A 27,181-nucleotide genomic window follows, 5' to 3' on the forward strand; every position below is an offset into this window, starting at 1 on the left:
AGGTCAACAGGCCCACCTTTGATCCCATCCATATTTCCCCATTAAGACCCACCCTGGCCCCCAATTCCAAATGCATCCCAAAATATCCTTTCAGCCTTTCTTTCAGCTTCCACTGAATCCCAAAAATATCCTCTGAGTGGACTGGGGTGGGGGGCGGCTTTTCTGCCCTCATTCCACAATACATCAGGGGTGAGGCAGTGAGAGAGGGTGACATTTGGCAACAGAGAGAAACAGACAGGAACACACAGATTCACGTAGACCAACAGAGAGAGTAGGGGACGATGGAAGAGAAGGGAGGAACAAGGAGAGCGAGGAGGACATTCCTGTCCTCATGGACCTGGCCAGAGCCACTGCCAACCCAGATGGCCCTGATGAGCAAATCAGAAAGGCACCACTCTGGAGGACACCGCCCTGTGCCAGGGAGCAGGACGTGGTGAGCTGAGCCTGGTGGGCTGGGTTTCAGAGCCCCCTGGACCTTCAGCCAAGACCCTGGCCCAGGGCCCAACCTACATGGTGTGCCCGGAAGACGCACCGGGGGAAGGCAACTTTGAAACTGACCTTGAACCTCTGCACTCACCCATGGGGTCTTCCCCCAGAGTAAGTCCTTGCACCAGGTCACCCCTGCCATGGTCCCCACGAGTGCCAAGCCAGGTCATTCACAGAAAACTGCCCAGGACTGTGGGGCGGGGAGGAGGCCCTCGCTCCTGCACCAGCACACAGATCCTTGTCCTGCGGCAGGGACAGCACCAGCGTGCCACAGCTGGGAATCCCAGGAACTGAGAGGATGTGCCACAGTCTGCACCACAGACTGGGAGACAAGGAGCAGAGAGGAAACGGGCTTCAAGGATCCAGAGGACCCACCATCTGCCCTCCAGGCCCCCACCCTTCCCGAGAGCCTGCACTCTGGGAGGAAATGATTAGCAGGGCCATTAGGGCACAGGTGAGTCATCTGGTCACAAGGCAGCCTCCTGGCTGACTCAGAGGCTGCAGATGCCCTTCCACCAGCCCTGCTCCACTCTGAGTCAAGGGCTCCAGGGTTCCTGGCCAAGAAGCCCAGGAGAGAGACCCCCACACACTACAACCCATGAGAAACTAACCCTTGCTAACATCCCCAGCCCTCTGCAGGTTGCGGATGGGAAGCGGGATTTTGGACTTTCAGCAGGTTGGGTTGGGCCAGGACATCAGCTGCTGCAGTTTCCTTCCCTCTACCCTAACATGTGGCCACAGGGCCAGTCACCTAACAGCTGTTGTTCTCAATCACAGTGATTATTAAGGGTGGCCTGAAGGCAGTGGCACAGGCCTATAATTCCAGCAACTCAGGAGGCTGAGTCAGGAGGATGACAAATTCAAGGAAAGCCACAGCAATTTAGTGAATGCGGTCTCAAAAAATAAAAAGGACTGGGGATACAGCTCAGTGGTAGAATATCCCTGGACTCAATCCCCAGTACAAAAAACAACAACAACAACAACAAAAAAAAAAAAAAAAAACAGTGGTCACCTAGTTCTATGTTGAACTTCAGTTCCACACCAGGCCCCAGACTGGACACAGTGGGGACACACGGGAAACACCAGACCAGCTTCCTTGGATAGCTGTCACTCTGGAAAGAATGCAGGCAACTGAGCTTTCTTATACATATATTGGGGCTGCTCAGAGCCTGGGACTGTGGAAAAGGAAGAATTAGGGGCCCCTCTGGGATCAGCAAGACCTCCTGGAGAACAGCACCCCCTGGTGTCCAAAAGAGGCCTGGCCTTCCTGCCCATCAGATCCAGGAAAGCCAGGCCTGACCCTTCCATAGACCATAAGGACACATGATTATGCACCCTCATCCCAAGCCTCCCCTCACTTCTGGAATTAGGCAGCACTGGGCCCTCCAGCAATCTGGACCTCTCCTGAGGCCATGCCACACCCCTTTGACCTGTCCTGCCTGGAATACCCAGAGGTGCCCAGCCGTGAGCCTGGCACAGCGTGGGCCCTGCCCTAACCCCATACCATGGACTTGCAGCCTGAGGAGTCACCCCTCCTACATCAAACCCAGGGACTAGCCAGGTGCAGTGGGGGCACGCCTGTAATCCCAGAAGCTCATGAGGTGGAGGCAGGAGGATCGTGAGTTGAAAGCCAGCCTTGGCAACTTAGCAAGGCCCTAAGCAACTGAGACCCTGTCTCTAAATGAAACACAAAAAGGGGCTGCAGACATGGCTCAGTGGTTAAGTGCCCCTGGGTTCAATCCCCAGGACAAAAAACAAAAAAAAAAAAAACAAAAAAACAAACCCAGGGACCCCCTCCCTCGCCTGCCCCCCAGCCCAGTCCTCCTAAGGCTGGTCCCCACAGTTCCAGGGCCCCTTTCCTGGCTTTGTCCCTGAGCTGGCTGGGCAGGAACTTCCTGTTGGAGAATTCCCGGATCCTCCCTGTGAGGCCACAGCATGGCTGGGAGCAGCGAGGGAGGGAATTCAGAGATATTCCTCCTAACAGGGCAGAACTTGCAGGCAGCGAGGAGCCCAGGGCTGGGGGTTCTTCCCCACCCCAGGACAGGCCTCCCCGCTCTCCCCACCCAGAGGCTCTGCAGTCAGCACTGTGCTAGCATCTCTGGGCACAGACTGGGCACCCAAGTGAGACCCCAGTAGACTGGTCAGGGATGAGGGGCAAGGTCCAGAGACAAAAGCCACGGAGGCCAAAGGCAAACCAGGTTTTTATTAATAACATCATAGGCCCGAGTCTTACGGGTGGGGACAGTATGTTGAGCCACCCTCCAGATGCGTGGACACTGTTCATTCCAAAGCCCCCCCAGGCTCTAGGGGCTTCTCGGATGTGTCCTGGAAGAGCGACGTGTTCCTACTACATGTGGGCCCAGGGGGTGAGACAGGACAGACTCTGGCCAGCGGGGGCCTCACTCCGGAGGAGGCCAGTTTCCCATCTCATCGATCTCCTCCAGGAGCAGATGCTGAGGGGCAGAAACGGAGAAAAGGAGATGCCTCCGCACCTGTGGGCTCCTTCCCTCCCCTGCTCAGGAAAGAAGCACCCCAGAGCCACCTGTTCCAGAATCCCAAGGCTGGCTGGGTGCCACCAACCCCAGCTACCTCCTTGCCATAAAATGGAGACTCCATTCTCCCTTCAACTTGGGGGGGGGGTCCCTGCAAACCCCAGGACCCAGGTACTCTGCACCCTTCCCTCCCCCAGGCCCCCAGCATTCTCCAAAGGCCAGGAGGTGGATTCGTTCCCCCTCAGCTTGGTGTCCCTAAGGGCAGAGAAGGAGAAAGTGGGGGTGGTGAGGATGGGACCCTGAAACATTGTGGATGCAACTCTGGCCCCAAAGCAAGGACTGGCTGGGACCCCACTTATATCACCCAGAATCTCCTCAGGGTCCTTCCATGCTGCTCTGCTGCTCAGCCTACCCCAGGACCGGGAGCCCTGGGACAGGACAGCCTGGCTCAAGGGACAGTTCAGAAGAAGAGGGAAGGAAGGTGAAGGGGAGTCCCAAGAGTAGAGCCCTTTAGCATGAAAGGGAAAAAAATGAGGGGCCTGCCCTTTAAAAGGGGAACTTGTGTGTTCTTTGTTCTTTTTTTGGGGGGGGGCGGGTACCAGGGATTGAATCCGGGACACTCAAGTACTAAGCCCCATCCCCAGCCCTATTTTGTATTTTATTTAGAGTAGGGTCTCACTGAGTTGCTTAGCGCCTCGCCATTGCTGAGGCTGGCTTTGAATGCTTGATCCTCCTGCCTCAGTCTCCCAAGCCACTGGGATTACAGGCGTGAGCCAACGCTCCTGGCAAACTTGTGTGTTAGGGATGAGGGGACATGGGGCCTCCCATGACCTAGGCATTCAGGGAGGTTCAGGACAATGGGAGAGTGACCCCAGTGCCCAGTGTTTATGGTAATCACCACCCCAGGAGGCGAGGCATATGCCACTGTCCCCAGGGCGGCAGGGCCTTTAACTGTAGACCCTTGAAGGCTTAGAGTCAATGTCATAGAGCAAGTCAATGCCAGAGTTGAGACTTTGCTTAGAGATGTTGGCCTCTCAACCTTGGGCTCATTCCTTCTGGAAGCCACATGGACATGGCAGGGGAGAAATCAACTCAAAAGAGCACTGACAGGTGTTCCAACAAGAGATCCATCCAGGCTCGCAGGGGAGCTGAGACAGGACTAAGCTTTCATGGTGGGTGTCAAGGAGGGTGAGCAGTGGCTGGTCCTTGGTCTGCCCAGTGGGGTTGCTCCCTAGAGCCTCTGGGTGCTTGTGAGAGTGGGTGAGAACAGGGGAGAGAATAGAAGAAGAGCAATATCGCGCTCTAACATGATTTCAGCCTGTCTAGACACATCCCCTCATTGTTCATGACTCTGGTTCAAGTGAGAGATGACTGAGGAAGTGTGTGGGGGTGGGTGAGGATGCACACATATGTGCGTCTGTGCCTGTGCATGTGAGTTCAGGGTCGCAGGGTCCTGAATTCAGAAATGCTACAACTAAAAAGGGGTCTTCCCCAACCCTACCCAGGCAGTGGGGGCTGAGCCCTGAGGAGGTGGGAAGCCTCTTTCACCAACGCCCTCAGGCAGGGGCCTTGGCGGTCTGGGGTGGCCAGGCATACCTGGCCATCCACCATGCCAGCCTCCTCCAGGGTGATCTCTGGCTGGGTCAGCAGCTCCCGGCCCTCTAGGCTGCCCATCTTCCAGAGGCGAGCCTCTCGCTGTACTGCCAGAAGTTTCTTCAACTCCGACTCCACAAAACCTGAGAGTCAGAGAGATGGGCATATGTGAGATTGTGAAATATATATTTGGTCTTCATCCTGTTTCCTGGCGTGCAACTCCTGAAATCCTTGGCATCTTCAAAGTGGTAAGTGTCTTTGGGTATGCGGATGGATGACTGAGAGCCGACAGCCCTTCTGCAGCTTGGGGATGCCAGCTGTCACCTGAGAGACCAAGGTGGTTTCAGAGGGTTGGGACTTTGACCTCTGCAAATCCAGCCTCCAGGGAGGGGAGAGGGGATGAGGGTTAAATGGATCACCAGTGGCCAAAGATTTAGTCAATCATACCTATGAAAAAGAAAAAGGATGGATCTTGGAGAACTTCCGGGTGGCTGAACTGCTGGGTAGCTGGGGTGCAGTGGCCGGTGGCCAGGAGAGGGTGTGAAACCCCCATGCCCTGCCCTAGGCTTCACCTGTACCCTTTGTGATATCCTTCATAATAAACAGGTAAAGGTAAGTCAAATGTCTCCTCTGTTCTGTGAGCTGCTCAAGCAAGTTGAGCTTGGGGAGGGGGTCACAGGAACCCTGACTGGTAGCTGGTTGGTCAGAAGCACAGATAAAACAACCTGGCACTTGAGATTGGCATTTAAATTGGGGGACGTGCCAGGTACGGTGGCCTGTGCCTATAATTCTAGCAACCCAGGAGCCTAAGGGAGGAGGATCAGATGTTCCAGGCCAGCCTTGGCAATTTAGCCAGTGGCTGAAGTAAAAAAATCAAAAGAGCTGGGGGTATAGTGCAGTAGTAGAGTACCCCTGGGTTCAATCTCCAGTATCGCAAATAAATAATGTGGAGGACAGTCTTGTGGCACTAAGTCCTCAACCCGTGGGATCTGATGCTCTCTCTAGGTAAACAGTGTTAGAGCCAAATAGACTGGAGGACCCTGGGTGGTTTCCCCTGCAGAACCTAGGGAGCTGCTAGATGGCTTCGAGTGTGGGGATGTACTGCCACACATCTGTATCACAGTATTTTGTGTTATGACAGCGTAGGAGAAACCGAGTTTGCTATTCCAATATTCCCAGAGCGTGAGAATGCAGGAGCAGAGTGGAACCAGGTGCCAGGGACCCAAGGACCAAGAGGGGGAGGCTGCTTTTCTAACCTCACTCCAGCTCGGCCACCCAAGAACGCCCCCTCAAAGCTCTTCAGTTACTGGGAACCAGCCAGGCCCTCCTACTCCAGGAAGGGGGGCTCCTCCTGCAAAGCAGAGATGTGAGGCTGCTCCTGGGCAGAGCATGAGGCAGGGGTAGATCTCTTCACCCACATACTAAAGAGCTTGGACCCAGCCCCCGTGACAGGAGCCTGTAATCCCAGAGGCTCAGGAGGCTGAGGCAGAAGGATCAGAAGTTCAAAGCCAGCCTCAGCAACTTAATAAGGCCCTAAGCAATTTAGTGAGACCCTGTCTAAATAAAATATTAAAAAGGGCTGGGGTGGGGCTGGGGATGTGGCTCAAGCGTGCATGCGGCCCGGGTTCAATCCTCAGCACCACATATAAACAAAGATGTTGTGTCCGCCGAAAACTAAGAAATAATAAATATTAAAATTTTCTCTCTCTCTTTAAAAATAAATAAATAAATAAATAAAAATAAAATAAAAAGGGCTGGGGATGTGGCTCAGTGGTCAAGTGCCCAGGTACCACACACACACACAAAAAAAAGCCTGAATCTGTTAGTTCAATTCCAGCTCTGCTCATTACTAGCTGTGTGACCTTGGACATATTATCTAATGTCTCTGTGCTTCCCTGCTATAAGTGATGATGATAACAGGACCTACTTCAGAGTTGTAATCTACCATTTTATGAAAAGTGCTTATGTGAGGGTCTGGTCACCCAGTGATGGCTAAGTAAATGTCAACAATGACTTTTTGGGTTTTTTGGGGCGGGGGTTTGGGAGGTGAACATTGGTGCTGGAAATTGAACCCAGAGGCCTCATACATGCTAAGTACTCCCTCTACCACTGAGCTACACCCTGGCTCAACAATTTTTTCTTTCATTTGTTTTCTTTTTGTGGCCCTGGGTGTTGAATGCAGGGCTTCATGCATGCTAGATAAGCCCTCTACCATCGAGCTGTATCTCTAATCCCAGTGCTTTGTTTAAATTTTATTTTGAGAAAGGGGCTCCATAAGTTGTCCAGGATGGCCTTGAACTTGTGGTCAATCCTTCTTTCAGTCGATCCTCCTACCTCAGGCTTCCAAGCAGCTGGGATTACAGACCAACAATGATTTCTGTCATATATTCTTTTTTGGTTTTGGTGCTGGGGATTGAACCCAGGGCCTTGGGCATGCAAGGCAAGTACTCTACCAACTGAGTAGATCCCCAGCCCCTGCCATACATTCTTACCAATTCTGAACCAACTGTCCTTCATGTTTGGGGCTGTAGTAGGAGAGAGGACTCTCTAGGGCTCAGACACAGCAGTGCATGAACCAGGGACTCCTCCCAAAGAAATAAAACCTCTGGGCTGGAGAAAGTACGGTGCTCGAGTGGCCCCACCCCAACCCTGCAGCCTCAGAAACCCTGAGGGACCCTTGTTGGACCTAGAGACCTCCAGCCCCATAACACACAGGTCCCCCATCCCTGTTGGTCATCTTAGGTCCTCTGATGCCATCTGGTGGTCAATGCTTACATTGTACTCTAGGACTGAGTGCAATATAAGGGGGGCTTCCGGGGTCTGGGAACAATCTGGGAGGCGAGGGGTCGGGTGGAGAGTCTTACCCACGGTATCTGTGGACCTAAAAGTTTTGTGCAGTGGTGACTGGAAGCCAATAATTCTTGGGACACAGAGCTTGAATGAATTGTCCTCTTCCTCCGTTTCCTCTTCCTCCCCTTTCTCCTGGAGGGGCAAGCCTTCCTTGAGAGGAAACTGATGGCCCGCCAAGTCTCTGAGCAGGTGCGGAGGGCCAGGACCCCGGGCCTGCAGCCCCCACCCTCCCTCAAGAACACAGAAAGTAGGAGAGAACAGTCCCCGAAGGTGAAGAAAGGGGACTGTTCCCAAGGGACCAAGCCACATAGCCTGGGCTCAGCCAGGACCCCACCCCCCACAGACCTTGACAATGGCTGATTTCTGGAGCTGCTTGTACAAACCAAGGAGGCGGTTCCAGGGAGTTCCTGCCTTGGAAGAGGCCAGCCTGAGGTCTCCTGTGAAAGGACAGATGATGAGCAGGAGGCTGGGAGGAAGGAGGGGTCCCGGGCCAAGGAGGTGGGGCAGGCTGAGCTGAGGGCAGGGTTACCAAACCCTTGCTGTGTGCCAGGCCCAGTTTTAGGCCCCCGAGGAAGCCACCTTGGTCAATCCTTGCAACTGATTGATTCTCCTTTTATAGATGAGGAAACTGCTGAGGTTAACAACACGCCACCATCCCACAGCCTGACGGAAGCGGGCTTCGAACCCAAGCAGTCTGACTTCAGCGTTCCTCAGAACGGGTCCTGTGGGCTGCCAGGCCCTGCACCCCTCTGCCCAGGGCCACCATTACTCACCATCAAGTAGGCACGTCTCCTCCTCCTCCTCCTCCCTGCTGAAGGCCTGGGGGCTGACTTCCAGCAGCTCCCTGTACCTCAGGCATCCTTGCTCCTCCTCCAGGGCCTGGGCAAGGTGGCTCCTAATCCCAAAGCACAGTCAGCTAGGGGAGGCAGGTGGGCCCAGAGAAGGGGCAGTGACCTTCCCACCCCAAACCTCCGGGCAAGGCTTTCCCACAGGCCTGCCTGGCCCCCTCCATTGGCCCTCTCCTGTGGGCCCCCTGGGGTCTTCGTCATGGAAGGAGCTTTCCCCCCACCCCAAGAAAGTCAGTGTTGAGGAAAGAAGGAGACTGAGAGGCGGTCCCCCTTTGTCACACAGAAGGCCCGGGCCCAGGGGGAGTGGGGAACCAGAAGGAGAGAGTCTGGAGGGCAGGCAGCGGGGAGGAGGGCCTGAATAGGAGAGGGAGGCGGAGGGAGCTGAGCCCACCTGGGTACTCCCTCCAGCCCTTAGCCCCTCCCCCTCTCTCATGGTTTCCCTAGCAATGCTGGGGTCCAAGTCCAGGCCTCAAGTGCTAGGCAAGCCCTCCACTACAAAGCCACACCCCCAACCGCACCCTTCATCACCCTTTCATCCACAACCCTGTACTTGTGGAGGACCCCATGGGTCTCCCCTCCAAACCGTCATCTATAGACCTCCCCACTCTTTCTTTTTTTTTGGTACCAGGGATTGAAGTCATTTACCACTGAGTTCATCCTCAGCCCCTTTTATTTTTTATTTTGAGACAGGATCTCACTAAGTTACTTAGGGCCTCCATACATTTCTGAGGCTGCTCTCAAACTGGCCATCCTCCCTTCTCAGTCTCCTGAGTGGCTGGGATCACAGGCATGTGCCTCCAGGCCCAGCGCAGACTCCCCAGCTCCTGATGCTCCCATCCCTTAGTCCTACTCCATCTCTGCCTTCACACCTTAGTGTTCTTCTAGACCCTTTATCCATCCACTGACTCTGCTCACAGACCCTCCCCAACTTGGGTTCCCTCATCTCAGGCCTATGTACTTCCCCCACCTTTGTTTTGTTTTGTTTTGTTTTGTTTTTTGTACTGGGGACTGAACCCAGGGAACTTCACCACTGATCTATATTCCAGTCCCTTTTTTAATTTTTTCTTTTGAGGTAAGTTCTTTCTAAGTTGTTGAGGCTGGCCTCAAACTTTCAATCCTCCTGCCTCGGCCTCCTAAATCACTGGGATTACAGGCCTGAGCCACCATGCCAGGCATTATGTTCAGGCCTCTTCCCAGTACCTCTACCTTAGGCTCCCGCCCCATCCGGGTCCCCAACACAACCACCCTCCTTGACCCCAGCACCTCACCTCTCCCCTGAATCCCCCGAGGCCTCCCCTGCTGGCTCCTCTTCCTCCTCTCGGTTCTCTTTCTTCTCTGACATGTTGCCCAGCACCTCCAGGCTTCTTCCGGGAAGGAATGGCTTCACTTCTACGCACTGGGCTGTAAGCCTCAGGACCTCCTTGGGGTTAGTGGTCTGGGAGCCCCTGTCCCCCATGCCCAGCCCAAAGGCCTCGTGCTGTAACAGGTGTGCGGAGGCCCTGGGCACGGCCACTGAGAGGGTACAGGGCAGCGAGGCAAGGGGCCCTGGCTCCCTCCACCCGGAGTCCCCCTGGAGGCCCGTCTTCGGGGAGGTGGTGTCCTGTTCTTGTAGCAGGCACAACTGGCCCCTGGCCAGGGCCTTGTCCGAGCTCTTTGGGTTGCCCTTGCTGCCCACCAAGCTTTGGAAAAAGCGGAACATAGGAGAACGGCCCAAAGTCCGTGACCGTGATCTCGAGGTTCGAGCTGGGGCCTCCATCCTGAGAGGGACCCTGACTCAAGGAAGAGTTGCAGCAGCCCAGGACCAACTGCTTAAGAACAGGGAGTTTTCAAATTAAAACCTCCAGTTGGAGACTTCCAGGAGTTCTAGAAGGCAAAGATGAGGCGGGGGTGGGGGCTCAGTATGGGGTGGGGGACACAGAGGGGGATGTGTTCACTGGAGACAGAGAGGACGGGGTGGACGAGCAGAGGAGTGGGCGCAGTCTAGCTGAGCTCCAGGTTGACCAGGCTCCAGGGAGCATGGGGACAAGCTGGGGGTGGCAATGGGGCTGGAGTCCAGGTCAAGACTGGAAGGAGAAGAGGTTTTTGAGAGCCCAGAAGGCCTGGCAGGGGATGGACAGGAAGACTGTGAGGGAAGGGACCCTAAGGAGGAGGGGGGGGGGCTGTTGGGGACTCTGCACACACTTCTGTCCTTCTGTAGTTTATTCTGTGCTTGGGAACATTCCTGAAGCCACACAGTTTCTGTCCTCCCTCTTGTCCCCACTGGCCTGCCCAGGTCTAGGTGGTAGCACAGACTCCAGGGTCTACATCTCTGCTTCCCTGCAGGTCACCTTCAAGATTTGAGATCCCAGAGATTTCCAAGGTGCCTCGTTGCCCAGATTTGATTGCATATTGAATCCCAGTTTAGTAGTAGTGTTCCCCGCAGCACCCACGAATCTGACCATGAACCCAGGTCGGTGACCTTGGGAGAGTTCCTCAAACCAGTAGAGCCAGCCTCGCTTTGTCCATTTGTAAAATGGGCCTAGTCAACCATCCCGACTTCCAAAGGTGCAGAGAAGATACAAGGAAAGAATGGTTTCTAAACTGCACTGCTAAGCTGAGGCGCTTAAGAAACTTCTCAATCGTGTTTTTTTATTAGTGTTAACTGAGGGAAGAGAGGGAAAATCAAGGAGGAGTGGAATAAGGGATGGGAAAAGCAGTGAGCCCCAGGAAGCCTCTCGGCCTGGCTGGGAAGTGGGTGGGGGGAGGGGGGAGAGGAGGGGGAGAGGGTGAGGACCAGCTTCCCCCCAGCCCGCCCAGCCCGTGCCTCCAGGCTGTAGGCCTGTGCATCCGCATCCGGTGGCCACCAAGCAACTTCCTCTAGAGGGAGCTGATTGCAGCTGGGTGCTGCCGGCACCTCTAGGACCGGTGGAGCCGCGCGGGTCCCCGGGGCCGCACCAGGACAAGCAAGGGCTGCATCCTGACACCAGGAATGCACTGACGCCGGTTCCTGGAAGCTGAGCCCAAAACCCTGCCGCTGGGAGCAGCCACCAGCCCTTGGGGATCTTCGGCCTTGGCCCTGCCGAGCTCTCCGGCTCTGGACCAGAAACTGGACAGGTAAGCCGGCAGTTCCCTCCATCTTCCCTAATCCTGCCAGTTTCAGCCCCAGCGTGGGGCAGAGAGCCCACCGAGAGCCGGCTAGGGAGGAGAAGTCTCGAGACTTGCCCAGGCAGGTCCCCATGCCCCGCTGGGGGTCTGGTCGCGACAGGCTACCTCTGGCTCCCCTCTCCCAGATAGCTCCCCCTCTAGCCCCGGCCCTGGATGGCCCTGAATGCCAGAGAACCAGGCAATTTAGCAATCTGGGGGGTTGGGAGAGGAGATCAGAGCCAAGGTCAAGGGTAGGGAATAATACTTTCACAGAGCTTTCTGCTGCCCCGGGATCTCTAGACTGGGTCTGGGGCCAGGCCACGCGTATCTTCCTGGGGAACATCTTTCGTAGGCCCAGCAAGCCAAGGAGAAGGGGGTGGAATGGGAAGTTAGGCCACTGGGATGGTGGGGGTAGGCAGAGGCCCTGGTGAGCACAGGCCGCCGGCTTTGGGGGCTGTTCTGAGACTCCGTCTGCTCTCCAGCAGTGAGCCCCTGGGGAGGAAGAAGTTAGAGGGAGTTGGTGATTCCATCAGCATCCCCTGGCAGTGCTGTCCCAGGGGGACCAGATTTTGGAGACCAGAGAAGAGGAAAGGGCATCTTAGGAAGGAGCTGGGGGGTGAGGTGTGCAGGCAAAGAGCTGTACAAGGCCTGGCGCCCAGGGGTGGGGGAGGGGAGGGTCTGCCTTTGCCTCATCCTTGGCCCTAAGAGGGTAGAGGTAGGAAAAACTGAGTGTACAGGTGGGTCAGCGCTCCGCTACCTCTTCTCAGGGAGCTCTTAGGTAACTTTCAAAAATGATCCCAGGCCTAAGAGGAAGGAGGGTGAGCGAGGGAATGTGGGCCTGGGGCCAGGTAGGGGTCTGCAGCCCTGGGTACAGGGTGGGGCTGAGTCCTCTTCAAGGACGGGAAGAGGGGCGCTTCCTGCCAGGGTGATGGAGGACACTTGGAAAGAAGTGGGGCTCTGGAAGGGGCGCAAACTGAAAGTGAAACCGTTGAAATCAGGAAATACTCCCTCAGCCGGAATCGAGGCCATGCCCGGGCTGGGCAAAGAGGAAAACTGGGGCTGGGAACCGGAGCACAGGTGTGTGGCAGAGCTGCGTGGTGTGAGGCAGGTTGGGGGCTGTGTCACGCTGACTCCTGAGGTCCTTCTGAAGGCAGGAGTGGGGAGGGCACAGACGGGGAGTTGCCAGATGGAGAGAGCTGCCCCGGGGAACAGGACACCCTCTGAAATCCCAAATCCGAAAACTGGAAGAGAAGATGTGTGCACTCCTGGAGATCAGATAACCCTCCTGACCTGACCTGCCCGGACTAGCTGTATGGCCTCAGGCACTATCCTCACCTCGCCTTCCTTTTCCCACCTGTCCATGAGGGTGGTGATGCTTTATCTCACTGGGGTAGGTGGGTTTTCAATACATAAGTGGTAGGACTACACAGCAAGTTCTCGGGAGGTATTTGCTGAAAGGCCTGAGTTGGAAAAAAAGTATGTTTCTGCCAGCCAGGGGGAAGTGGGCCCTTGAGGAGGGCCTTCAAGGGTCACTGGCTGGGAGGGGTCAACCTGTGGTAGTGTGGGCTGGAGAGCCTGCAGGTGGCCCTAGGAGTAACTGAAAGAAACCTCAACCTCTGAAACTAGTGATGTGAAATGGGACACAAGAGCCACCAGGGCATGGCTGTGACCTTACCCCTCCAAAAGGTCCTGATTGCCAGTACAGATACCTAGATACCTTGGTCTCTCCCTAATGCCTCACCTTTCTTTTCTTTTTTTTTTTTTCTTGGTGGTGCTGGAGGTTGGACCCCGGGCCTTGGGCATGTGAGGCAGGCACTCTACCAGTTGAGCTGTATTCCCAGCCCCAACTGCCTCACCTTTCTGACCCCATCTCCTTAGAAAGATGGCCAGTGAGTCATTCAGTGAGTTCTCTTTCCTCTTGGAAGATACCGCTGGGACCCAAGGTAGAGGCAGCCTCTCTCGGGTCCCTGGTCAGAGCCCATAACTATCTCTGCTTTTTCTCACCCATTCCCACAGGCTGACACTGTCCTCTACTAAGACCTGAAAAATGGCATCCGGGCAAGGCCCAGGTCCTCCCAGTGAGGAATGTGGAGAGCCAACCTCCGATTCTGGTAAGGGTCTTCTTGACCATGAACTCCCATAGACACAAGGGTTATCTGGAGGCTGGAGGGAGCCGATGTGGGTAGGGCCGAGAGGACTAAGGGCTGAGGTCCTACCTCAGCTCAGCTCCTTGAATAAAGGAGGAAAGCATCTCCCAGCCCAAGGCTGGTGGCCCCTTGGGCTCAGAAGCGGGAGCTGGAGTTGGAGCTTGAGTCAAGCTTGAGTGGGTGGAGCCTGGGCTGGGAAGGTCCAGAGGTTGGGAGAGGCCCAGGAGCCAGCATGCAAGAGGGCACAATGCCCTCCCTGCGCAGAGGGCGGGATTGAAGGTGAGGGAGGAGGGCAGGAGGATGGGGCCTGGCTGTTGTATCCCTGTAGTAGGAGAAATAAGGAAGTGAACTGGCTTATCACTGAGCGGAGTCCGCCAAAAACGCAATTGTTGTGACTTGGGGGAGGAAGTAATATGGCCGCCTGCCTTCTCTCTTCCAAGTGGATGGCAGGGGCTGGGGATATAGCTCAGTTGGTAGAGTGCTTGCCTTGCATGCACAAGGTCCTGGGTTCAATCCCCAGCACCAAAACCAAAACCAAACCAAAACAAAACAAAAAACACCAAACTACCAAGTGGATGGCAGGGAGGCCAAGCTTAAGGCTCACTAGAGGCTGTTCCTTGGACTTGGGGTTCAGGTCTCATGTCTCTATCTCCCTTTGTGACTTTTCTTGGCCCAAAGCTACCACTTGGAATTCTGTTTCTCCCCAAGGCCTGGGTGCCTCATGCACACAGAGGTAAACTCCGGAGCCCACATGCCTGGAATTATTCCCTGGCTCCACTGCTTGTCCCAGTTGTGTGACCTTGTGTGCATTACTTGGTCACCCTCTGCTGTGGTTTCTATAAACTAGAACTCTCCCCCTTCCCAGCTGATTGTGAGGACTGAGTGAATATCCCAGCAGAGGACCCCAGAGTGAGCACTAGGTGTCCACCACGGGGCCGGAGTGGGAACATTCCTATCTTGGATGAGGACAGTCATGGCTTTGAGGAACACAGAGCCCCCCACAAAGGATGCACTGCTAGGGTCCAGTCTTCCCTTGCTGACTCCCAGCTTTGATCTCAGAGCAGCAGGTAGCCCGGGACACGGAGGAGGTTTTCCGTAGCTACGTTTATTACCGTCACCGGCAGGAGCAGGAGGCTGAGGGGGCAGCTGGCCCTGCTGACCCAGAGATGGTTGCCTTGGCCCTAGAACCTACCAGGTAAGCCCTAGCCCCATAGGGACATCTTTAAGGGGACAGAGGCTCATATGGGGCTATGTGTGGGTCCTGGGAGCCAGGAGGCCTGGGGGGCTTCTCTCCTCCCATTACCACTCCTTTCTCATTTGGGTTCCCACTCCCATAAAAGATCATGCACCCTTTTTGACACATGCCTTCCCCTTGTCCCTGAGCTCCGCCCTCATGTCAGCTAACACTGTCAGGGACCTCCAAGGAGAGGTACACAAGGCCGGGGCCCCTTGGGCAGAACCCCTCTGCTATAAGCCCATGTCCCACTGCTTCCTACTCCTGCAGTACCATGGGACAGGTGGGTCGGCAGCTCGCTGTGATTGGTGACGACATCAACCGGCGCTACGACTCTGAGTTCCAGAGCATGCTTGAACAACTACAACCTACAGCTGCGAATGCCTATGAACTCTTCACCAAGATCGCCTCCAGGTACCCGCTGTCACTCTGTTCTGCCGTCCCATCACCACTGTGCTGCACCCTGCATATGTGATGGTCTCCCCAGCATGGACAGGCACACTCTTTCTTGTCAGTGTCAGGGGACATGTGTGCAGTCCCTGGTGTCTGTTAGCTCACATGTGGTCTTGGCCTGCCTCTCTCTCTCTCTCTCTCTCTCTCTCTCTCTCTCTCTCTCGGTTCCAGATTTGTCTTTTGGGCATAAGCTCACAGCTCTTATGAGTTCCGACACCAAGGACTTGACCAGTTAGATCAGGACACTGTGGGGGGCCCTGGGTTGGGAGGGTAAGATGGGCCACCTAAGGATGGCCCAGAGATGCTAAAGGTACTAACCCCCCCCCCCAGGACCTGGAAATGGCTCCCAATAATCTGGTACCTCAGAGGCAATCTCATATAGGGAGCAAAGCCACCAAAAGCTCAGTGGAAGAGTGCTTGCTTAGTATGTGTGAGGCCCTGGGTTTAATTCTTAGAACCTCAAAAAAAGAAAAAAATCCTGATTCAACTCTCAGTTTTTTTGTTGTTGGTGGTGGTTTTTTGTTTGTTTTGTTTTGTTTTTGGTACTGGAGATTGAACCCAGGAAGCTTTACCACTGAGCCACATCCCAGCCCTTTTTTATTTTTTATTTTGAAGCAGGGTCTTGCTAAGTTGCTGAGGGCCTCACTAAATTGCTAAGGCTGGCCTTGAACTTGTGATTCTCCAACGTCAACCTCCTGAGTTGATAGGATCACAGGCATGTGCCACCACACCCAACCTCATCCTAGCTTTGTCTCTAACTGCAGTTGTGAAACTTCTACCCCTCAGTCTCTTGATCTTTGAAGTAGGAAAAATATACTTAGAACAGTGTCCTCTTTTGCAAAGTGTCAGCCATCATTTCCACATGAGGTAGGGAAACAGTGTCAGGGAAATTTGGTTTTTTTGTTTTGGTTTGGTTTGGTTTTAGTACCGGAGATTGAACTCGGGGAAACTCAACCACTGAGCCATATCCCCAGCCCTACTTTATATTTTATTTAGAGACAGGGTCTCACTGAGTTGCTTAGAACCTCACTGTTGCCGAAGCTGGCTTTGAACTTGCAATCCTTCTGTCCCAGCCTCCCAAGCCGCTGGGATTACAGGAGTGCACCACCGCACTGCACCTGGAGTGTCAGGGAAATGTAAAGGTGGTAAAGGTGCGAGTAGGTCATAGACTTACAATTAGTGCTCAGAGCTAAAATGTCTAGCCCCCATGCCCCCATGCTGCTGTAATTCTGGGACCTGTCCTAATCTCTCTTCTGTCGTTTTCTCTCTGCTGTCCCCTCGGGCTGCCAGGCCAGCAGCAACACCCACAGGTAATCTCCCTGCTTCCTCTGTCCGCTCATCTACCCTCTGCCCTTTCTGTGCCTTGTTGGCCTGTGGCCTTGGGAAGCTACACTCCAGTAGTAACTCCTATGCCCTCTGAGATTTCTCCTTTCACAGAGACCCAGGCCCTTCCCAAATCAAGGCCAGACTAGCTAAGCCATTTAGCTTCCCATCTGGGAGAGGGGTGGGGTACAAGGAGGCAGGAGAGGGAGGGCAGGTGGAAGGGGCCCCCAGGAGCTCTCCACTGACCTGTGGCATGCTCTGCTCACAGCCTGTTTGAGAGTGGCATCAACTGGGGCCGTGTGGTGGCTCTCCTGGGCTTTGGCTATCGCCTGGCCTTACACGTCTACCGGCATGGCCTGACAGGCTTCCTGGGCCAGGTGACCCACTTTGTGGCCGACTTCATGTTGCATCGCTGCATTGCCCGGTGGATCGCACAGAGAGGAGGCTGGGTGAGTGCCTGGGGGTCACCCAATCCTTCCTGCTGCTGGGATTGCCCTGGGGCCCGGTATCAGCCTCTCTTTAACCACCTTGTCTCTTCTGGCAGGTGGCCGCCCTGGACTTGGGCAACGGCCCAATCCGGAATGTGCTGGTGGTTCTGGCTGTGGTTCTGCTGGGCCAGTTTGTGGTACGAAGATTCTTCAAGTCATGACTCCTGGGGGGCCCTTTGGGGTTCAAGTGGGGACCCCTGATTGGATTTTAGCCAAAACTCCCTCCCTTCTCCCCTGCAGGGGTTCCCCCCAAGAGTACAGAAGCTTTAGCAAGTGGGCATTCCAGCAGTGGACCCCGTCCAGCGGTCATTCAGGCTACACAGATGCCCCAACATTGCATGGTGCTAATGGGCCCCTTCTCTGGGCACTATCCTGTCAGAGAGAGGCTGTAGCCTCTTTCCTCAGTTCTCTGGGACCCCCTTAGTCCTGTCTTTAGGGGGCTGGGGAGATTGATACCTTAGGGAGGCAAGAGGCTGGGAACCACTTCTTCCCAGGAAGTTCTAATGGTTTTAGCTTTTTACATACCCTTGGGAGGACCCATCCCCTTTCCCACCACTCTGTCCAGGGTCAGGATATCTAAGGTATGCTGGTCAGTGGATCAGCCCTGTGCCCCCAGGACTCAGCTCTTCTGGAAGATCAGAGCGTGAGAGGTGGGACTTGAGCACAGTCCTGGCCCTCCCTAAACATGGCTCCCAGGAGCAGGACTGGTTGGTGTAGGGGGTCAAGGACCTGCTCAGCTCCCCTCCTGCTCCCACTCCCCCACTCCCCCACTCCATGTTGGCCTTGTGGTTGGACTCTCAGGGATTCTGGGCCTGGGGTGTGAGGCAGAGGTGGGATTGGAGGTGGCAGTGCAGACTAGAATGTTCTGAACATATCCATCAGGACCCTCCAAGCCTGCCACCCACCCACCCCCAGGTCCTCTCAGTTCTTCCCCCTCCCCTCACCTGAAACCACTTGCTTCTAATCCAGTCACTACAGGTAAAGACCCTCCCTGGGGTTCTTGGGTAAGCAGGTGTGCTGAGGCCCCTACTTGCCAGTTGCAGGGCCTAGGGCTTGGTTTATTTTAAGAAAAAGGAGAGCTCAGAGGCAGTGTCTGAGTGGGAGGGGGTCTTTATCATCAGGAGCCATCCTGAAGCTGGAATTGCCTCATGGCCTGGGCATAGTGTAATCTGAATGGGAGAACTGTGAATACTTGAACTCCACCCCCACCCCACACTCCATGCTCCTTGCCTGCCTAGGCTCCTCCTGGAGGCAGTGGCAGTACCTTCTCTATCTTGCACAGCCTAGGGACTTGGGGACAAGGGGAGGGAAGTTGTTGATTAAGCCAAATGCAGAGAGGGGATGCAGATGGAGACTGCTGGCCACCTGACACCCTGTCCTCTGACTGTGTTTGGAAATAAACTGTGCAATCCCCCACCTGGTATTTCTGTATCCTCTGCTACCTCTCTCCATCAGGCTGGGGTGCAGGAAGCTGAGCATGCTGACGGGTTCCTGTCTTATTATTGAAAAAGATCTCAGAAAGCCTCCAGAATTCTGCCTTATTCTCCACCCCGTGGACTAGAAGACCTTGGTCCCTCCCCACCAACTCTAGGCCCTTCTCCATGGACTTCCCATTCCTTTGGGTTCCAGGTCATTTCTCAACCCTTTAAGAAGCCAGGGACCCTTTGACTACTGAGTAGGTACAGCAGCTACACAAGACTGAGGACTCCCTAGGCCACCCCAAGTCTGGCCTGAATTCCTCTCCCTCCCTGGGCCTGCTGCCTATGCTGGCTCAAAAGGCTCTTCTCCCCCATGTTAGTTCTGCCTGGGACACAATGTCCCAGCTCCCCCTTCCTGATGTCGCCACAGACACACCGCACACACACACAGGGCTTTTTTCATTCTAGGAGTCTTGATTCTGCATGGGAGTCCCTAAAGGGAGGCAGTCAGAGGTGATAAAAATAACAAGCATGGGGGCGTTGAAATGTTCCAAAATCTACCAAGTCTTTTCAGTCCTGGGCACCCTGGTCTGTGTTTCTGACACCCTTCCAAAACTGTCACATGTGAGTCCAAAAGGACCCATGACCTTCACTTGCTTCTCTTTGTCTCTTGGCGCTGGCTTGCCAAGCCCCTTTCCTCTCCATGAGGGCTTAAATAGTCTGTACGATCAGTGGTAAAAAGGAAAAAGCAGAGGCTGGGAAAGTAGTGGCTGAAAGGATGGTTGCTGCAAGACCTGCTACAACCAGGAAGAGCTCATACACAACATTTATGTTACTATGTGCCAGGCTTTATGCTGAGAATTTATTATCAATGCCCAAAATTAAAGTTATGGGGGGCAGGGGGTCTGGGGTTGTGACTCAGTGGTAGAGCACTTGCCTAGCATGTGCAAGGCACTGGGTTGGATTCTCGGCACCACATATAAGTAAATAAAGGTCCATCAATAATTAATAAAAATATATTTTTAAAAAGGTATGGGACAGGGTGCACGCATGTGTTCTCCAGTGTCCACTTGACAGATCAGGAAACAGGTGCCTCCCCAGAGTCACCCAGGAAGGAAAGGACAGGCAGCTAACATAGGCCATCTGAATAATGGCTATAGGTTTTACTTGGAGACAGAAGGGCAAGGAAGCCCATGGTCTCGCGGGCCTGCACCCGCCGTGGCAAAGGGTGCCAGGTGGCCTCTAGCTATCCCTGTGCAGCCGCGGAGCCACACTCGATCTCAAAGAGTGAGGCTCAGGGTGCGCGGCTGCCCGAGGCCAAAATGGCCGCCGCTGGGTCGAGCACGCAAGCGTACCCTTTTGTGGGCGGGGTCTCCGAAGACGTGTCCCTTTCCGCTTGCTTTTGCGTTTGGGGGGATGATAACAGCGTGAGGCACTGAGGGAACAGCTGCGGATGACTTCCGGTGGGAATGTAGCCAGGTGGGCAGTGGCAGGAACTGTGTGGTCTTCTCTGCTTCTTTAAGAAAGGACTTGGAACACTATCCTGAAAGGCTTGGAGAGCCTCAAAAGATTTTTGCCTTTTGGCCTTCACCTAATTGGGTTGGATTTTTTTTCCTGTGGTGCTGGTGGGCGGAAACCATGCTCATGCTTCTTGGGACTCTTCCTCTGAGTTCCATCTCTAACCCCCACCCTACCATTTTATTTATTTATTTACTTATTTATTTATTTATTTTTGCTTTTGTCTTTGCCTAGCCTGGCACCCTCCACACCCTTTATTCTGCTACCAAGATAAAGTTTCAAAAACCTAAATCCAATGCATTCTGGAGTTGTGAAAAACAAGGGGGTTAAAGTTAGGTTAGCCAGAATAAGCCAAGGGCTAGGGGACAGAAGGGAGCAGGAATTAAGGCTATTGAATCACGAAACTTGTGGGTTGGGAACCCAGTGAGGCACGACTGTGATCTGAGTGACTCAGGAGACTGAGGCAGGAAAATCACAAGTTTGAGGCCAGCTGGGTAACTTAGCCAAACCTGTCTCCAAACTAAAAATGAAAAATATCTGGGGATGTTCAATCAACATTGCAACAATAACCCCCCACCCCCCTCAAAAAAAACCCAAGTGAACTTACTTTATTCCTCAAAAGTTGTAGTTGTTCTGAAATTGGGACTTATTTCCACCAATATGTCTGATTCCTTGTAGTTTGGTACCCTTGAGCTCACAGGGAAGCCATGGGAAAGGAGCAGTGTTTAGCTGTCATCTGCTCAGTTCTACAGTTTCAGTATAAATATCTCTCCTTGTTGACAGCAGCCTTGCATTCTCCTAACTCCCACCCCCAAAGTTTCACCTTCATGTGTTTTTTTGTTTGTTTTTGTTTTTTGTACCAGGGATTGAACCCAGGGGTGCTTACCACTGAGCAACATCTCCAGCTTTTTATATATTTTATTTAGAAACAGTCTTGCTGAGTTTCTTAGAGCCTCACTAAACTGCTAAGGCTGGCTTTGAACTTGGGATCCTCATGCCACTGCGCCAGGCATGTATTTATTTTATCTGCTCTGAAGAAAGTAGATTTTAAGTCACTGAATGTCCACTCAAATCCTTTAATTTGAAAAAATCCTTTTTCTAAAACCACTCAGTTTATTTGAACAAGTTTTTATCCTAGCCACCTGGATACCATAAAAATAAATTAAAATGAATTATTTAGTTAATTAAAATAAATGGAAACACCATATCCTGTTCCAATTATACACACATCAAATGCAAAGGCCCCTGATTCCAGACACTTATAAAATGCATATTCAGTTTGAGCAAAACAGATACTCATCATCTGGTGTGTGTGTGTGTGTGTGATGTGTGTGTATGGAGTTACCAAAGATTGCTGGAGGTGTTCAAAGTCAGGGATCAGAAGACCAGCAAAATCCAGTTTCTGGGGTGTGCTCACCAACTGCTGGGACATGTTAAAAATAAACATAAGGGGGAAAGATGAACACAAGGCTCCTGGGATATAAAAGTAAGATGTGGACACCAGGAGGATTCAGTTCACCGGGTAATAGAACAAAAAGTAATGAACTAACCTACTGAGAGAGCTGTGAGTAGAAGCAGATCCCCTGGAAATTTTGATGAATGATGCATTAGAGGGGGGATTTCGCATGACCAAGATCAGGTGATGGAGTATAACAGGCAAAACCCAGACTTGAGAAAAGTCCCTTCATAACTATGAGAACTGGCCTCAGAGTGCTCTGAGACCAAGAAAGGCAGACAGTTCCTGGATTGCATAGTTCTTGGGGGACTTACTGATGAAAGTGTGGCCCTGGGCAGCAGAGAGACTAGTTGGAGCCACACAATTTGGGTTAGAAAGAGAGGCATATTTGCATTAGGACAAAAGGTAACTTCATCTAGGTTGGAATGAACCTGGTGTATCTTAAGCAGTCTCATACCTAGAGTTAGGGTCCGATTATCAAGTCCCACATATGACCCTAATGGTTTTATCTATTTATGGTTTGCTGAGAAACTATGCAGGAAAAACCAGGTAGGGTTACTTGGGGGATTGATGGCTATGACTCAAGATGGCTGCAGTCATGTCAAGATGAAGTCATATAATGGTAATGGTTGACACAAATATTGAAACCACAGAATCTCCCTACACCTGGAGTATGTGACTTTGCAATGGATGGGGTAGGCACCAAGTGTATGCATGTGAGGGCGTGAAAGTGAGTGTGTGACATTTGGTGAGTAAAAGGAGTAGGGACTGATGGTTAGAATCAACGTGGGAATCAATTCAACTCTTAGCCCCATTTTTCTCAACACTTTCTTTGCAATCTTGGAACTACCCCTGGTTCCCAGTGCCTCAACCTTTTCCAGTCAGCTTTGGCTAAGGACACAGCATAAAGACAGCTCAAAGCTGTGTGCTCCAAGACATCACCAGGTGAACCTATTCTGTGAAGTTCATGGCACAGACTTATGTGATAACTGGTGACATGGAAGCTGGACTCACCAACTTTCTCATGTTTTGACCTAATTCTCTCTAACCTGACCTCTAATCCCATTGAAGGCTGTGGGAGACCAAACTTTAACATGACTGAGTCACTCCCTGCCTGGGTGATGAGGCTTCAGGCAGCAACTGCTGCTAGACTGCCCCGTCCTTCTTGGGTTCCAGTGACAGTGTCTTGTGCATGGTGGGCGTGCCTTCCTACAGCCCCATGGGTGGAGCTACGCTCACCTGTTCCTTTGTAATATCACTCCTTTCCCTGTTTGGGATAGAATGTTCCATGAAAACACCCTTTGAGTGTCCCCTTCTCTTACTGTGCCCTTGGGTGTGGCCTACCTAGATGTCAGTCAACCTGCTAACAGTGAACATCATCTAGACTCAGCCCCCTGAAACGACCCCTTGCCTCATTTGAATGGCTTCTCCTCAATAAAAGGGGTCAGCACGTACAGGCTCTCTTTTTCTGAGGACCCTTAAGGTCAGAGGAGCCGTTACAGCAACCCCAAAGAAACAGGTATTTGTGTCTCTTGTGTGGTTATTTCGTGCAGCCCAGTTAGCCCAGTTCTCCTGGAATAACCCCTAAGTGTTTTAGTCACGAAGAAAACCCAGCAGAAGGCATCTTTTCCAATTTATTTCTAGTGGATGGTTGGGCTTCCTCAAGAATATGAACACTGGGCTGGGCAGGTAGCTCTGTGGTAGAGCACTTACCTAACATTCACAAGGCCCTGGGTTCAATCCCCATCTCTCCCCTCTTTCTCTCTCTCTCTCTCTCTCTCATACACAAACACAAGAGCCCGGTGTTGTAACACATACCTGTTATCCCAGCAACTCCAGAGGCTGAGGCAAGGAAGATCTCAAGTTTGAAACCAACTTGGCAACTTAGATTAACCTCAACATAAAAAAAGGACTAGGGTTGTAGCTCAGTGGTAATTCACCCCTCAGTTCAATCCTCAGTACTGCAAAAAGAAAATAACAACAAAATGTAAAGAAGGGCTATAGAGAGCACTAAAATCCAAGTGATTCCCTAGTAAGGGACTATGAGAATTACCCTGGTGATATGTGTAGAATAATGTGTAATGGGAAAGATTTTTTTTTTTTTTTTTTGGTACTAGGGCCCGAAGCCAAGGGCATTTAACCATTGAACTGCCACAGTCTGGCTGGGCACAATTCAGGAGCCACTTGTCAAAAGAAACGAACTTTATTTTTAGAACCACAAGCTCCAAACAAAACAGCTCCTCAGGAAAAACCTTCAGAGCCCAACTGCCACCACCAGCTTCCCACAAGCCTCTCCACCTCCCCCACTCCTCTTGCTCTTGAGGCCGATTGGCTGGGTCACATGGGCGGAGCCAAAAAAGTCCCCCAATGAGCAGCTCCATAGTCTGAAAGGGCGGGGAAACAGCCCAATGAGCATCACCACAGAGGAGCCAATCAGCTAGAAGTTGCTGGGGCGGCTGTGAGCCAATCATCAGCTGGCAGCTGGAAGTTTGCTGGGGCCCCTTCGGCTGTGGCTCTCAACACTGAACCAGTCCCCAGTCCTTTTAATTTTTTTTATTTTGAACTAAGTTGCTTAGGGCCTTGCTTAATGTGTGAGGCTGGCCTTGAATTTACGATCCTCCTGCCTCAGCCTCCTGAGCCACTGGAATTACAGGTGTGCACCATCACACACAACAAGACTGTCTTAACATGACCTTGGACTTTCATTCTGGGTGGCCTGAACAAGGGCCTAACTCTCCTAGTGAGAGGAGCCACACCTAGACTCCCAAACTCAGCTTACCACAGGACTGGAAACTGTTCTGAGTATCCCACACATGGCTTTGCCTTCCCTGAGAATCATCCCTACCCTCATGGAACACTATAATATGCACAGGCCTACAGTGTCCAGGCTGGCATGGAAATCAGCTGAGGCCTAGACACATTTGACATAAATTCCTTCAATAACAAAGTTCTTAAGTTGTCTTCCAGGAAAAGCCTCCAGGCTCTTACTAAGGATTCTTAGGGTTTGTGGCTAGGGATGTAGCACAGTGATAGAGTGCTTACCTAGCAAGTACAAGGTTCTGGGTTAAGTCTCCAGCACTGCAAAGGAAAAAAAAAAAAAAAATTCTTAGGGGTTTGAAATTAGCCTTTCAAAAATGGACGTGAGCAGATGCCAGTTTGTCCTATTTAATGACATCACAAATTCAAAATCCCTCATGCAGGGTTGGGGATACAGCTCAGTTGGTAGAGTGCTTGCCTCGCATGCACAAGGCCCTGGGTTCAATCCCCAGCACCACAAAAAGGTGAAAAAAAAAAAAGAAATCCTTCATGCTGAACATAACCTTCCCAAGAAATATGTACCTTCTTGTCATTCAACCAATAAGCTGCTTATCCTCCCTCCCTTCCTATAAATTCCCCCACTACTGACTAATCCAATCTAGGAGGGAGAGTTGAGTTTATAGCTCCTGCTCTCCTTGCCAGTAAGCCACACAATCCCTCTTTGGGCTGGACATACAGCACCTACCTAGTATGTACAAGGCCCTGGATTCAATCCCCAGCACTGTAAAAACTTAAAAGAAAAAAGAAAAACATTTTTGCAAAAAAGAAAAACCAGTGTGCCATGGTATTGACTCCTGTGTGCATCTGACAGTGAGCCTTGCTCAATGACAATAGTCTCAGACAGTTCTCGTAGTGGGCTGGCACCCTACCCCAGACTGTGGGCAGTGGGGTGCCAAGCAGCCTGATGTTCCTAGGTTTACAAGGTCACTCTCTCAGGCTGGCCCTATTCACAGGTAGAGGGATGGTAGGAAGGCCCTTTGTGGACCCAGCTGCTGCTGTGTTGGTGGCCTCCCACAGGAAGAGAGCAGGGTCAGGAACCCATGCAGCCCCCCTTCCTCCTGACACCGTGTGTGTGTGTGTGTGTGTGTGTGTGTGTGTGTGTGTGCGCGCGCGCGCGCGCGCGCGCGCGCATCTCAGAGGATTAAACCCAGGGGCACTTTTGTGTATGTATATGTATATGTGTGTGAGAGAGAGAGAGGGTTAAACCCAGGGCACTGTACCACTAAGCTACATTCCCAGCCCTTTTTTTTCTTTATTTTGAGATGGGTCTCACCAAATTGCTGAAGCTGGTGTGAACTTGTGGTCCTCCTGCCTCAGCCTCCAGAGTTGCTGGGATTGCAGGCATGCATCATCACACTTGGCTGACCACTTGTTTTCTCTTTACCCAATATAGCCTATTACCAGGTTGTGTGATGCTGCATAATTTGTGTCAAATCCAGTGTGGGACAGGGAGAGACCTAGAACAGTTTATTCTAAGTGAAAAGTCACTTGTAGAAGATGATGGAGAGAGCTGGAGCAAAGGGGGTCAGTGGGAGGATGGGATCTCCTATTACATCGGACTCCTAGCTTCTCAGGGGCCGCCCTGGCACCAAGGCTTCTTGTCATTGTGCCTCTTCCGCTTCTGGCCTCCCTGAGGCAGATATACGTTCCTTACTCATCTTTCTATCTCTGACTTCTCATTTCCACTTTTCTACTGCAAAGGCCTTGGGGTGTATTCTCTGTTTTTTTATTTTATTTTATTTTTTTTGGAGAAGGGGATTTTGCTCTGTTGCCCCAGCTGATCTTAGATCTGTAGACTCAAATGATCCTCCTGAGTAGCTGGAACCACAGGCATGTTTAGCATGTGCCACCACACCTGGCTTTTAAGTTAAATGTTTTATGCCTGTTTTATGCCGGGTGTGGTGGAGCATACCTGTAACCCCAGTTATGCAGGAGGCTGAGACAGGAGGGTCACTTGAAACCATGAGTTCAATCCCAGCTTGGGCTGGGGATGTAGCTCAATGGTAGAGCTCTTGCCTAACATCCACCAGGCCCTGGTTAAACCCTGGGTTTAATCCTCTATACTACAAAATAAGGTATACCTGACTGGGTGCAGTGGCACACAGTTCTAATACCAGCTACTGACAAGGCTGAGGTAGGAGGATTGCAAGTTCAAGGCCAGCCTCAGCAATTTAGTGAGATGTGTATCAAAACAGAAAAAATAAAAAGGATGTAACTCGGTGTTCAAGTACCCCTGGGTTTAATCCTCAGCAGCAAAAAAAAAAAAAGCTTTTTTTTTTTTTTTTTTTTTTTTTTTAATAATACTAGGAATAGAACCCAGGTCCTCACACATGCTAAGCAAATGCTCTACTAGTAAACTATACCCCAATACCCCAACCCAGAGGTGTATTCTCAGTGTTCCAGATTTTGGTAAAGGGCCCACCCAACTCAGCTCACCCCACCAGAAGTATTTGCATGTCATCCTTGCACAGGGACTATGCTAATCTTCTCTGTATCATTCCAATTTTAGTATATGTGCTGCCGGAGGAAACACTTATTTTTTATTTTGAGATAGGGTCTTGCTAACTTGTTTAGGGCCTTGCTAAATTGCTGAGGCTACCCTTGAATTTGCAGTCCTTGTGCCTCAGTTTCCAGAATTCATAGGATTACAGGCATGCACCACCATGATCCAGCTTAAGGTGCCTATTTCTTAATTTGTATATTGAAGAATCTGACAGATGAGTCTTGTGATATCAAATTGAATTTAGTAATTTATTTTAGACTTGTGACTGGAAGCTGAACGTTGAAGATATTTTGATTATGTTTGTAAACAATATTGGAATCTTTAAGATGACTTGATTTGCCACATTTGAAAGCTTGAATTATTAGGTTTATGAGAATTATTTACACGTTTAACATTTTTTTGTTTCTCGTTTGACTTGTAAATCTGTCCTTT

The 27,181-nt window shown here is 52.1% G+C and overlaps 2 protein-coding genes and 1 non-coding gene across 3 annotated transcripts; 1 reads left to right on the plus strand and 2 right to left on the minus strand.

Annotated features, from left to right (window-relative positions):
• Nucleotides 1–2,885: 2,885 nt before the first annotated feature.
• Nucleotides 2,886–10,025, minus strand: LOC143641841 (gametogenetin-binding protein 1-like). The gene is made up of 6 exons (XM_077109735.1): nt 9,538–10,025; nt 8,195–8,316; nt 7,767–7,858; nt 7,436–7,553; nt 4,575–4,714; nt 2,886–2,939 (listed from the first exon to the last, which is right to left on the minus strand). The coding sequence occupies exons 1-6, from the start codon at nt 10,023–10,025 to the stop codon at nt 2,886–2,888; spliced, it is 1,014 nt and encodes a 337-aa protein (XP_076965850.1).
• Nucleotides 10,026–11,150: 1,125 nt separating this feature from the next.
• Nucleotides 11,151–18,458, plus strand: Bak1 (BCL2 antagonist/killer 1). The gene is made up of 6 exons (XM_077109570.1): nt 11,151–11,362; nt 13,409–13,503; nt 14,599–14,734; nt 15,044–15,187; nt 16,818–16,998; nt 17,094–18,458. Exons 2-6 carry the CDS (start codon nt 13,440–13,442, stop codon nt 17,196–17,198), a joined length of 630 nt encoding a protein of 209 aa, XP_076965685.1. The 5' UTR covers nt 11,151–11,362; nt 13,409–13,439; the 3' UTR covers nt 17,199–18,458.
• Nucleotides 18,459–26,669: 8,211 nt separating this feature from the next.
• Nucleotides 26,670–26,779, minus strand: LOC143641844 (U6 spliceosomal RNA). The gene has a single exon (XR_013155528.1). It is a non-coding gene; the product is annotated as a U6 spliceosomal RNA (small nuclear RNA).
• Between the last annotated feature and the right edge of the window lie 402 nt (nt 26,780–27,181).

The sequence above is a fragment of the Callospermophilus lateralis genome, chromosome 6 (assembly GCF_048772815.1).
Source record: "Callospermophilus lateralis isolate mCalLat2 chromosome 6, mCalLat2.hap1, whole genome shotgun sequence".
NCBI classification, from domain to species: Eukaryota; Metazoa; Chordata; class Mammalia; order Rodentia; family Sciuridae; genus Callospermophilus; species Callospermophilus lateralis.